Source organism: Sus scrofa, chromosome 6, assembly GCF_000003025.6.
Source record: "Sus scrofa isolate TJ Tabasco breed Duroc chromosome 6, Sscrofa11.1, whole genome shotgun sequence".
Lineage (NCBI taxonomy): Eukaryota > Metazoa > Chordata > Mammalia > Artiodactyla > Suidae > Sus > Sus scrofa.
The window spans coordinates 94,961,708-94,975,457 of NC_010448.4; the positions used below are offsets into that span (position 1 = coordinate 94,961,708).

General features: G+C 50.1%; 1 protein-coding gene across 1 annotated transcript in view; it reads left to right on the top strand.

The window, feature by feature from the left end:
- The window catches only part of MACF1 (microtubule-actin crosslinking factor 1), a 357,742-nt gene that overhangs the window by 1,323 nt on the left and 342,669 nt on the right, over positions 1–13,750 (top strand). Inside the window, 1 exon segment of the mRNA XM_021095983.1 lies at positions 2,419–2,690. Within this exon segment, the coding sequence (XP_020951642.1) occupies positions 2,471–2,690 (220 nt within the window). The 5' untranslated portion in view covers positions 2,419–2,470.

Here is a 13,750-nt window from a genome sequence, read left to right on the forward strand (position 1 = left end):
GGCGGGCCCTTGAAGGTAATGGGGGTTTCATGCTAGGATAAAAGGCAAGGCTGTGCCAGGAGGACCTGGGTCCTTGCCTTTCTGCCTTCCGGGGCTGGGTTCCTTCTTGATCTTACATGGGAAGAAGGCCCAAATGCTGCTGGCACAGGAGGTGCCCTGGCAGGGTTGTTCTGCTTGCCGGAGACTGCCTAGAGGCCTCCTGCACCATTTGATGTTTCTTTTGTTATCTCTTGTCTTTCTGTGCCTGTGCTGGGGATCTGCCAGTGACCCAGGGGGGCTGTCTCTGCCCTTTACTGCCTCCAGGCTGATAGTCCCAGAATCCAGGAGGAGCTGTGCCCAGAGATCCATGGTGTCCAGCCATTTAGGCCACGCCCCTGCCTCCACACAGCCCTGTGTGCAGGCATTCCCCATAGGGAAAGTCAACAGTCATCTGCTCTCTCTGGACCCTGGGGCCAAAGTGAAAGCTGGATACCGGAGCTGGATTTGGGAACTGCAGGGAGGCTGGTAGCTGAAGGCATGTACCTCCCTGACTCTGATGAGGCCTTCAGGGGGTGGGCCATGTGTAGCAGATGGTTCTGGGAAGTGAGCTTGGTCTGGCCCAGGGAAGGCTGCCCAGTCTGTCTGGTGGAGCCCAGCTGGCCCCAGAGTGATTGTATTCCACTCTGATCCCTCTACTAGCTAAACTGACCAGAAAAACTTATTTTCTCTACCACCTCCCCACGCCACTTCTTTCCACAACAGCCCTTAGAATAGGCAAATGAACATTTTACCTAATGCCTGTTGTGTGCCGTGCATGATACCAGCCAGTTTTTTACATTTGCATTTCACTATGTTCTTAAAACATCAATTTAGAAGTTGGAATATGACCCCCATTTTGTAGATGGGGAAACCGAGTCTCAGAGAAGTGAAGTGACTTGCCCCAAATCACACCAATTTTAAGTGGCCAAACCAGAAGCTGTATGGAGGTCTGTCTTCAAGTTTAGTACTGTTTCTAATGTATTTGGCAGAGACAGTATAAGAGAAATAAAGAATTTCTGCCTGTTCTAGCTCATGCTTTATTTCATGCCTGCCATTGAGATTGTGCTTTAGCTTTTTGAAGATGCTTCCCATCTGTTGCCCCATTTTATCCTTATAACATTCCTGGGAGGTAAGTAGAACAGGAATGTAATAATAGATGCTGTTTATTAAGTGCTTATTGAACACCAGGCATTGTTAATGTTTTACCTGTAGGATCTCATTTATTCCTTGCAAACAACCCTGTGAAGTTAGGTGCTATTATCACCCCCATTTTATAGATGAGGATGTTAAGGCTCGAAGAGGTTAACTGGCTTCTTCCCCAGGGTCACACATTTAGTAAATGGTGGGGTAGAATTTGAATCCATATCTTTCTCTCTGTGGGACCTGTAGGCCTAATCCTTCAAATGTACCAGGTAACAGTAATAGTGGTTACTAGTAATAGGAGCTATTTTTATATAGTGTTTTGGAGTTCCCTATTTTTTTTTTATTTGTTTTTTGTTTGCTTTTTAGGGCTGCACTTGCGCCATATGGAGGTTCCCAGGCTAGGGGTTGAATCGGAGCTATAGCCGCCAGCCTATACCACAGCCATAGCAGCACAGGATCCAAGCCGTGTCTGCAACCTATACCACAGCTCATGGCAATGCCAGATCCTTAACCCACTGAGTAAGGCCAGGAATTGAACCCGCAATCTCATGGTTACTAGTCGGATTTGTTTCTGCTGCACCACAATGGGAACTCCTTGGAATTCCCTTTTGGTGCAGTATGTTAACGATCCAGCATTGTTACTGCAGAGACTATGGTCACTGCTGTGGCTCGGGTTCCATCCCTGGTCAGGGAACTTCTGCATGCCGAGGATGTGGCCAAAAAAATAAAACAAATAAAAATAAAAATACATAGTGTTTTGGAGTTCCTGTTGTGGCTCAGTGGTTAACAAATCTGACTAGCATCCTTGAGAATGCAGGTTTGATCCCTGGCCTAGCTCAGTGGGTTAAAGATCTGGCGTTGCCGTGAGCTGTGGTGTAGGTCGCAGATGCAGCTCAGATCCCACGTTGCTGCGGCTGTGGTGTAGGCCGGCAGCTACAGCTCCGAATTGATCCCTAGCCTGGGATCAATATGCCACAGGTGTGGCCCTAAAAAGAAAAAAAAAAACAAAAAACATAGTGTTTTAAGGGTTATAAACACCTTCACATATATTACCTCCCGTGATTTCCCTCAAACCCTATGAATTAGTTTTGTCCTGTAGTATCATTATTCCCATTATCCAGATGAGGAAACTGAGGTTCAGAGAGATAAAGAGATCAAGTCAATGCAGAACCAGGACTAGAACCTCTGCATCCCAAGTCCCAGTGTTCCTTTTGCCACCCCCTTCGGTCTGTTCATGTGCACTCCTCTCTCCTACAGATCACCTCTCCCTGGGCCCCCAGGCCCTCCTGCCGCAGCCCCTGCCTGGGCCATGTCTTCCTCCGATGAAGAAACGCTCAGTGAGCGGTCCTGCCGGAGCGAGCGGTCCTGTCGCAGCGAGCGGTCTTACAGGAGTGAGCGGTCAGGGAGCCTGTCTCCCTGTCCCCCAGGGGACACCTTACCCTGGAACCTGCCACTGCATGAGCAGAAAAAGCGGAAAAGCCAGGACTCGGTGCTGGACCCTGCAGAACGCGCTGTGGTCAGAGTCGCTGGTAAGAGAGGCCCCCAGTGAGCCAGGTGCCATGGGTGCGCTGGCCGGGGGCGGGGGGTAGTGGAGGGGCCCGCCCAGGGCTCTCTGACAAGCCAGCTGGAATCCAGTGTGATATTATTACTACTGGAAAGATAATGAAAAAACATTAAAGACAAATTTGAATGAGGAAAGTCTGCCACTCCTAACCCCTGTATATAAATGAGACCACGAGACCCGTTGTTCTTTTTTTTTTTTTTTTTTTTTTTTTTTTTTAATCTTCTTCCCTGCTTTGTCCCCATGCAGTTATATTTTCCACGTAGTTGCTTTCACGGCTCATGTACCATTCTGGATCTGACTTTTTCACTTACCTTTACTTCGAAAAGATTTTCCGTATTATATCTTAGACTTCATAGTTACCATTTTTAAAGGCTATATAATATTTCATGATTTTAAAATCCTACTCACTGTTTACCTTTTTTTTTGCTGTAATAGGCAGTGCTGCAGCAGTCGTCTTCATCAATAACAATGCTTGACTTCTGTTGAGTTATTTCCTTGGAATAAAGTCCTCTGAAAAGGCAGTTTCACTCACTTTGCTTTCTAAAATGTGGTCCGCATTTACCCTTCTGCAGGGTGAGGGCTGGGGCTGCTGCCCCTTTGCCAAGCAGCAGAGCGGTGCAGCGCAGTGGTCTTGAGCCCAGACTTTGGAGCCAGACAGGAGAGGTGCTGGACTGTGGCCCCGCCACCAACCAGCTGTGTGATTGTGGGCAAGTCCCTCACCCTGTCTGAACCTCACTTTCCTCATCTTGGGAAATGCTTCCTGTGCAGGGCTGTTGGGAGGACTAGTTGAGATAATGTATGTAAAGCTCTTGGCACGGTTCTTGGCTCTGTAAAGGAAAAGTGCTCTCTCTGCTGCTTTCACCGAAGGCATCCAGAGCTTCCTCCGTGGGTTGTGCTCAGCATCTCAGCAGGTGTTGGTGCCAGGGTGCAGATAGAAAGACAGACAAAGCAGTGCTTGCAGCACATTCAGTGACATCACCCTGTTTGAATCCATCACCAAGGCCTGTCCTGCTGCCTCTTTTGTGTCCCTCAAACAATGCACCTTGCCCTCCACTGCTTCATCATCTCTCACCTGGACCTTCCAGCCACCGCATAATAGTTCTCCTCCTTCCGGTCTTGACCCCCCTTCCTCCACATGACTGACAGAGTATTTTGTTCAAAAATGCAAACCTGATCCTGGTCACTCAGCAGCTCATAAACCTCCTCTGGCCCTTGATCGCCTGTGGAATAGAGGCTATAGCATGAACACCCATCACAGTCACCCCTGCCCCCAGACACCCTGCCACACGTGGCTGTACCTCCACCCCCACAGGTGTGTGTCTTGCAAGATCCAGGCCTGAACTTTCTTCTCTGTGAGATGCCAGGCGTTCCTCCTCCTCTTGTGAGCGCCGTCTCCTCTGTCCCTAATGCCCCCAGAGGTATCCGGAGCTCCCTCCTCTGCTCTCACATTCATACTTGCCTCTTCTCTGTGTTCCCTGGTTCAGAGCAGTTATCCCACAGGGTGCCCGTCATTCCCGCAGGACTGTGAGCAATTCCGGACTGTGTCTTGTTTATGTTTTTACCCCCAGCTCCTGGCACAGGGCCTTATGCATGTTGGAGATCAACCAGGATTGAATGAATGAAGGCAGGGAGTGCTCAGAGGATAACATGTGACAGATTGTGATCCAGGAACAGGCAGTGGGCTGTAATGGAAAGCTGGATGGGGTGAGGGTTATGTGGGCTCAAGGAATCAGGAAACATTTTAGAGGGAGTCAGCTTCAAGGGAGGAGACTTAGAAGACGGGCTGGAGACTCTGAACTCCTCCTGGTGGGCAGTACGCCCTTGGAGGAAAGACCCTTTAGTCCTTCTCAAGACCTTTGGGTCTATGGCATGAGCCAGTCAGGGGAGCCTCAGGCTGACCCTCCCATGCAGGAAGGGCCTTATTTTTCATCGACTTGAAGGGCCCCCACCCAGGGGACTCTGGACTCACAAACCCCTCATTCTCCTGAAGGCAGCAGAAAGGAGGCCTCCTTCTTCCTTCCTTATACCCTTCAGCCCCATCCTCCAGCCCGCGTGCACACAGTGGGCCTTCCGTCTTCACAAATGTGGAACCCGTGGTTGTGGAGCGCCCGCCGCACTGCATGATTTTATACATGAGGGACTTGAGCATCTGTGGATTTTGGTATCCGTTGGGGTTCTGGAACCAATCCCCCAAACATAGAGACAGATGACTGTACTTATAGATCCCTTTCTGATGAATCCCCCTTCCAGTCTTCTCTGAAGAGCCCCAAGGGGGCATTTGCCTGCTGTTTAATATTCTGTCTAGAACAGAAATGGAGTGGACTCGAGGGGGCTTAATCCCGAAGGATGCTGCCGGGTCTGCTGAGCGAAGGGATGGCCGGGGCTGTGCTGTTTCCTGCATCCTCGGCTGATCTTCTTTACATCCTGACACTGCCACGTGACTGAGGAGGGGGCTGGGCCATTGAGGCTGAAAATGGGGATTCTGCCATGGTTAAAAATAACTTGGGTGCTGCAGCTGGGCCTATTTCGTTAGCAGGAGAGAAGAGAGGCAGCAGAGAAGGGGCAGGACTGTGACTTCAGGGCCTGGCTGAAATCGTCCCGTGATTTTAGAACGTCGTGGGGGTTCTACCAGAGTGATTAGAAAAGGCAGTCTTCTTTCTTCGGGAACTGCTTCCTGCCAGGTGCAGAAAGAGCATGTCTGGGAGACCCCCGTGTGCTCTGAAGCTCTCTGAAGTTAGAACTTACATTCTGGGAGGAAATGAAGTCAGTCTTGTCCTGGAAGCCAGTTGTGGCTTCCCTATGGGCCTGGGTTCTGAAGCCAAGTGGGGGTGTCTGAGTCAGTCTCACCAAGTACACAGACCTCCCCTGTCCCTGGCCCAGTTCGGTGTCATGCGCGGGTCTCAGGGCCTCCTGCATGCTGGAGGGGCCTGATGGGGGACCCCAGCAGCATCCCCCTGCTGTTCAGATGGAGAGGCATGTCGGGGCGAGAAAACTGCTGATCTCAGTCTACAGAATCAAAACAGATTCTAGGGGCTCCATGCATGTGTAACCCAATTCTTCACAGCATCGTCCTTTCCCTCCATTTTCTCTGTCTTCTTTGCCAACCCTATTCTCAACTCCTTAAGCCCAGCCACGCTGAAGTGGACCAATGGTCATTAATGAGAAAGGCTTTTTGTTGATCAGTGTTATGGTTTACAGAGAGATTTCATATAACAGTGTGGTGGGTAGGACACGTGTTAGGATCTGAGGCCCAGAGGGTTTAAGGGACTTGCCTAGAGTCACACAGGACTGGTAGACCCAGATCTAAATCCAGGTACATTGCTATTTCCATTCCCTTAGGCAATCCCTGGCAACCAGGCCAGCCCAGATCTTCTGCAGGTGACAATCTAAATCGCTGACTTGGTCTCCAGACTCACCAGAGAGTCCTTCTGGTCACTTCTGGGAGAGGCTGCAATATCCTGACCTGTAGAAAAAGGCAGAAGCAAAGATCTAGTAAGCTTTGCCTCTTTGAAGTCTTTTAGCTGTTATCAAACAGCGATAGGAATATGCTTATTCATTGGGGGGGGGCGGAGGGCTGACGTGGAAGGCCGGAGCTGGGGAGGGTTAAAGGAACACAACCCCACAGGGCAGCAGAGGGGAGAGGAGAGAAGCCCTTGGGGCTTTTGAGGAGCGGGAGGAAAAAACCAGAGGCAGAACAGTGGTTCATGGTTGTACACGGCATGACTCTAGGGGGCGCCATTCTTTCTCATGGTAGATGTGTATTTATTGTGACAAGTTTTCTGCAGACGGCAGTAAAGTGTCCGGAAGAAGGGACCTAGTTTGGGCTAGGGGCTGGGCTAGGTGTAGGGGTCGGGGCGGTGAGGGGGGATTCCTCACCTACCTAGCAATGAGGTATTTATCCATCTAATATCACATATTCAGGACCCTCCCTGTTGTTGGCACTGATGCTTGAAGATGACTGAAGATGTGATCCCTTCTTCATGGGACTCAGCCTAGTTGAGAGGACAGAAAGGAAAAAATCATTGCATTCCTGTTTGTATTGTGAAAGTAGGGAGCCCAGTGACTTAGGGCCGAGGACTGGCCTCCTCGTTAACCAGGAGAAAGCATCTATAGGATCTGTTCTCAGGAGCTTCTTGGCAGGTGCTGGTAAACTCATCCCCAGCATCTGCGCCAGTGTGGCCTCTGCCAGGAAGCCTTCCCCGATTTCTCCATTCCAACAGCAATGGTATCTCTACCCAGCCCTTGTTTCAGCTGGCCTTATATTAGAGCTCATTGTTTTCACCCCACCCCCGGCCAGCTCTGGAGCTCCCTGTAGTCAGGAAGCCCATCTCATCCTTCCTGGTATTGCCCCGGGGTCTCACTCTTAGAGCATAGGCTCTCGAAGCTAGAGGTTCAGTGAGGGCTGTGAAACGCAGCTCGCTTGTTGGTGTTTGCTCCTGTCTTCAGAGCCTAAACTTAGCTGCTGGAGACACTCAAGGGCTCACCCCTGGGGAGACAGGCTTGAGAGCTCATGCCTGGTAGAGGAAGGCGCCTGCTCACTCTGTGCCCATGGTCCCTCCTCCAGGGTGGAAACTCTGAGAAGGTGCCTCTCTGCTTGTTCATTCATTCATTCAATTAAAAAATGGGTTTAGTCCCAGCGATGTGCCAGGCACTGTGGAGACAAGTGGATCTGCAGTCAGAAAACTTGGGCAAATGTCTTGACTTCTTAGGGCCTCAGTTTCCTTCTCTGTAAAAGGGAGATGATGACAGCTGCTTCAGATGATCACAGGATGAGAGTCAGAACATGCTAGACAAAGATGGGTTAACACGGGGGTCTGTTACTTAGCGTGTCCTTCCTTGTGTCTTCCCTGGGCAACTAGAAGGGCAGTGGGGACCCAGGAAGCCAGAAGTTTCTCAGGTGAGCAAGGAAGGGGCGCCATGCCTTTTAGTTTTCTCCCTTTCTTTTGTTCACTCTAGAGCTTTCTCAGAGAGCAGATGGAAGTGTGTGTGTGTGTGTTTCTAGTCAAGCCATGATGGGCAGAAGAGGATGCAGGGGTGGGAGATGGAGGATGGAGCCCTAAAAATAATTCCATTGAGAATCCCTACGCCTGAGTGAGCGACCTTTCTTGCCCTGATGCTTTCGAGCTTTGAGCCCAAGGAGGCTCCCCCTCCTTTCCAGCTTCACCACCTCTTCCTGGCAGTATCCTCAGAGTGCCTGGCCCTGTCCTGGAACTCTGTTTCAGTAGCAGAAGAGATGAACAGGAGAGAGTCCCTGAAAATGGGGCAGAATGGATTGTAGCTACACACCCCCGGCTCGGCTCCAGCTCTTTGAAAGTAAATCTGGGTCACATTAGCTGCAGGGATGGAAAACGACCACGTGGGCAGAATTCTGTGCAGCAGCAGCAAAGACAGTCAAGCTGACCTCTCTCTTGAGGCTCGGGGTCCCTGTGGGACCCCCGCTGGCGAGGGAAGGTGGTTGTCCCAATGCAAGGTGCTGTCTCTATGCCGCTGGATTCCCATCATGTTTCTCCAGTGACTTTCCGGGTGACACAGAGACAGGTTTCGAATGGCAGTCTGACTCATGCCTTTCTGTTCTGGAGTAGCTTAGGCTGAGGTTAGGAATGCGGAGGAAGGATCAGTTAATTTTGGGGCTGTGGAAAGCTGTCATTCCTCAGCCCCATGGGGTTAGGGATTTGTTGCCTCCAGAGGTGCTGACAGTGCAGCAGGACTTAGGGCTGCACTTGTCTTTTATTCCAGCCACCTTCTCCCTGGGGAAAGGTCTGTGAACACAACCGGCTGTGAATGGGTTTTTTTGCTTTTTTTTTTTTTTAGGGCCGCACTTGCAGCATATGGAAGTTCCTAGGCTAGGAGTTGAATCGGAGCTACAGCTGCCAGCCTACACCACAGCCACAGCAACACCAGATCCAAGCCACGTCTGCAACCTATACCTCAGCTCGTTGCAACACGGGATTCTTAACCTACTGAGCAGGGCCAGGGATCCAACCTGCATCCTCATGGATACTAGTTGGGTTTATAACCCGCTGAGCCACAATGGGAACTCCTGGGTCTGAGTACTAAGAACCCATTCTCAGAGTTCCTGTCATGGCTCAGCAATAACGAATCTTACTAGTATCCATGAAGACTCAGATTTGATTCCTGGCTTCACTAAGTGAGTTAAACATCTGGCACTGCCGTGAGTTGTGGTGTAGGTCACAGACGTGGCTTGGATCTGGCGTTGCTGTGGCTGTGGCATAGGCTATAGCTACAATTCGACCCCTAGCCTGGGAACTTCCATTTGCCATGGGTGCCCTAAAAACAAAACAAAACAAAACAAAAACAACAAAAAACGCATCCCCACCAAAGTGCTGTCCCGAGCCTGGCCAGTTGCGGTGGCTAGGACCTGGTATGATTTGGCCCTGGGTCTGCCTATTGCCACCTGGCGGGTAAGAAGCCAGCCAGCTTCCTGGCTTCGCTTTGGCTTTCCTGCAAGAGCAGAACTGATGCTCCCGCTGGAATCTACCCCCAGACTTAAGATGCTGCTACAGAGAAGGTCTGGAAGCCCTGTATCTTGAAGAGTGATTATGGGATAAAATTTCTGTTCTCAGTTGTGTCCCACCCCTACCCCAGAAGGTACCAGGCCTTTGTGGTCAAGGGGAGGATTTTGCCTGGAGCCTCAGAGGGCCTGTCTCTAGGCATTCTCTTCCCTTCACATTCCCTTCTTTCCTCTTTTCCTAAATCTTCCATTCATTCACTCAAGGGAGTGGATTTGGGAGTCAGCTGGAGTTCCAATTCCATCACTTCATTGGTTGGGTGACCCTGAGAAGTTACTAACTTCACTGAGCCTTACTTTCTTATGGTGAAAAAGGGGGAGCAAGAGTGCCACCGCCAACTCCCAGAGGTGAGGGCGTCTAGGCTGCAGTGCTAGCTGTACACACTGCAAGCCCGGAGTTGTGAGGATGGGTGTCCTCCTACCTCTGCCCTGCCTCCTACAGTAGAGCAATGATGGTATTTCATCTGGGACTTGGAAAAGAAACAGGAATTTTCCCGGACAACCTGAAGAGAGAGGGCATGTCCCTGTCGCTTGTTTTTATTCTTCCCTCCTTTCTTTGACCTCAGTAGAAAGGAAGGAAGGGAACTGAAGTGAGAACAGCTGGTGGGAGACAGGAATGAAAGAATCCAGAGGGTTGGTTTGGGGAGTTGAACTCTGGACTCAGGCCAGGAGCTCCTGAGAGCTGATGCCACCTGGGATCCCCTAGTAAATAGTAGTTGGAAAAGCTACTGTGCACTGAAATGTGTGCCAGGCATTTTACATCTACCATTTAATCTGCATGGAATCCTGGGAACTGGTTGCTATTCTCCCTGTTTACAGAAGAGGAAAATTAAGGAACTTGTCTGAAGTCCTACTGTTGGTGGGAAGTGGGGCTGGGATTCAGCACGGCTGAATGTTCACGGCGTGCCCTAGAACACAGCACTGGCACATGCCCTTTGGAGGTGTTCATTGCTGGGGTTCAGGTTGGCCTAAGCTTCAAATCCCCTGCCTTCTTTAAAACATTTCAAGGTCCCATTGTGGCTCAGTGGTTAACAAATCCAACTGGGAACTATAAGGTTGTGGGTTTGATCCCTGGCCTCGCTCAGTGAGTTAAGGATCCGGCATTGCCATGAGCTGTGGTGTAGGTTGCAGACATGGCTCGGATCCCACGTTGCTGTGGCTCTGGCGTAGGCTGGCGGCTACAGCTCCGATTAGACCCCTAGCCTGGGTACCTCCAAACGCCGAGGGTGCGGCCCTAAAAAAAATGAAAAAACGAAACAAAACAAAAAATTTCAAACATATACTAAAGGAGTGAGAAGACAATGAACCCTCGTCACCTATTATATTCACGGCCATTTTTTTTTTTTTTTGTCTTTTTTGCCATTTCTTGGGCCACTCCCGCAGCATATGGAGGCCCCCAGGCTAGGGATTGAATCCGAGCTGTAGCCACCAGCCTAGCCAGAGCCACAGCAACTCAGGGATCTGAGCCTCGTCTGCAACCTACACCACAGCTCATGGCAACGCGGGATCCTTAACCTACTGAGCAAGGCCAGGGATTAAACCCGCAACCTCTTGGTTCCCAGTTGGATTTGTTCACCCCTGAGCCACGACCGGAACTCCTTTCATGGCCAATCTTTTTTCATACACATCCCAATTCTGCCTCCCCAGTTACACAGATAGAAGTTGTATAGACAGAAAGTACAAAAATCTTGTATTTTCATCTCCCACGGTTTTAAACTATTATAGTACATTTCCTTTGGAGTTCCCACTATGGCACAACAGTATCGGTGGCATCTTGGGAGCAATGGGACACATGTTCGATCCCCAGCCTGGCACAGTGGGTTAAGGATCTGGCATTGCCACAACTACAGCTTAGGTGGAGACTGCGGCTCAGATCTGATGATCCCTGGGCCAGGAACTCCATAAGCCACGAGGCAGCCAAAAATGGAAAAAGAAAAAACCCAAATATTCTATTTCCTTTCCCCTGGTAGGAAATATATCAGTTTATCGGCTCAGTAGTCTTATCTGAAGTCTGATCAAGTTTTCCACTGACTCAGTTTGCAGAAGTATCATGAGAAATTCTGACTCCCAAATGCTGGAGCCCCAGGGGTATTTCAGTGTTGCTTGTCTGATCCTCAGGTCTTTGTAGCTTGAAGTCCATGCCCTACTCCCAGAACACTTAGGGCTAGGCTGGAACATACCTCGTTCTGTGTCTGAAATTTTCTGAGGATGGTATCTGTGTTTTGCTTAAAACCCTTCAAATACACCGACCTTACTTTGATTCAGGACCCTGCCAATGTACTTGGAAAGTATCCCCAAAAGAAAATACCCCCAAAATGGATTTCGAGGATTCGTCTTTTTTTTTTTTTTTTTTTTCGGTCTTTTTGCCATTCCTTGGGCCACTGCTGCAGCATATGGAGGTTCCCAGGCTAGGGGTCTAATTGGAGCTGTAGCCACCAGCCTACGCCAGAGCCACAGCAACGTCAGATGCTTAACCCATTGAGCGAGGCCAGGGTTTGAACCTGTGTCCTCATGGGTGCTAGTCAGATTTGTTTCTGCTGAACCATGATGGGAATTCCAGGTGACTCTGATCTTAGGGAAGAGCAGCAGCCACCACTCTAATGCCTGAGGTAGCACTGGTTAGGGAGATACTGTTTCAGGTAGAGGGGTGTGTCATAGGTAATGAGCCATACCTCCTAGTTTGGGGAGCCTCCCAATTCCCCAAAGAGTACAGACTGTCTGCAGCCCTGTTTGGTAGTAACTTCAGAGGCCCCACACAGGGTGAGACCCTCCCCTGCCTCGGGGCAGGAAGGAAGATTGGGTGTGTTTGAGCAAATGGCGCTCAAGTTGGCCTGATTCCTTAAAATGAGAAAATAAAACAGGTGTATTCACAGAGAGTCTGGGAGACAGGAGCCAGTACCTTTCCCAGCCACCATCAGTATGTCCCAAATGCCCGGCTTTGTGCATAACATCTTTTAGGCTTTGACTTAATCCTCAAAATAACTTTAGGAGGCAGATTTGCTATAGTAGAGGAAACAGAAGCCCAGAGAGTTGGGTAACTTGCTCAAGGCCTCCCAGCCAGTAAGGGACCACGCTGGGAATGGCACTAGCTCTGCCTAGTGCAACCCACGGCCTCCCCCATTACAGGGAACAGTAGTTTAATAATAGCTAACATCTGTGAGGCACTTCAAGGTTCACAGAGTGCCTTAAACCCATTATCTCCACTGAGCCTCAGGAAGCCCTGGGCGGGCAAGGCAGTCCACGCCCCTTTGGGACAGCTGCCTGTCAGGGGTCCAGCTTCTGCTCATTTCCCCCAGTAAGGATTGGAGAGTCTTTGGTATAGGCTCTGACAAGCCAGGGAGAAGGCCCAGGGAGAGGCTGAGGTGGAGAGACTTGGCCAGTTGCTATGGTAACCCAGATGGCTGAGTAACCATTTTGAGGGTTGCTATGGTGACGGGGTGATGGGCTGCGGGGTAGCTGGGATCTTGTCTTCCTGGGTGGCTGGCACCATTCAGGCCTCTTAAATTAGCAGTGTTGCACTTTCTGAACAGAAGAGGGCAGTATGATAGTGGGTAAAGCCTTCCTACCCCAGAACAGATTTGGGAACGGGAAGCAAAGTTTAGTATGGCTTCCAGGGCCTGGGCCCAAGGGAGCTCTGGCTGGGATTGGCTAAAGCTGGTGTCTGAAAAGATGGTGGGGCTGGGCCCGGAGGCAGGTCTTCTAAGCTTAGAACGGGAAGATTTTCTTCCAAGAGTTGGCCAAAGGATAGGGCTTGGGGCAGCCCCTTCAGTGTCTGGCTGTCTGACTCTGGCTACTATTTAGGGCACTGGAGACAGTCTACCCCTGCAAAGAGGAGCAGAGAACACACACACACACACACACACACACACACACATTCGCGTGCCCTACTAGCAAAGAGTGTATTTATAAAGCATCAGTTAACACATGTAAAATAATGCAGCATGAGCCAAGCTGAAGAAGTGCTTGAGTAAACCTTCTAGAAGTTGGAGGAGGAGCACTAGCAGGAGAAGTGATTTTGCACTTCCCTCTTTCCTTTCTGCGCATAAAACGCCCTTAGCTCTTAGCCACTGAGTGGACACTGGACTCTCAATCATCCTGAAGTGCAGATCTAGCCCACACCCCCATCCCCGTACATCTTCAATGAGGCATCATGCCTTCAGCATTTATTGAACACCTACTAGATGCAAAACATTGTGTTAGGCCCTATGATGAAGAAAGATGAATTAGATATCTCTGCCTCAAAGAGCTTATGAACCAAGCAGTTAAGGAGGCAGCGACACAGACCCACACAACACATGTGGTTCCCCCAGGGATGGGGGAAAGAAAATGTAGCTGGGATTTTGAGAAGAGCCTCTTCTACCTGGGTGATTAAAAATAATTTCTAGTCATTTCAGGTGAGCATTCAAGATGGGTAGGACTTTAGTAGGTGGAGTTGGGGGGTGGAGGACATTCTAGGCAAAGGCTCAGAGTTTGATTATAGGGGAAGATGCTGCATG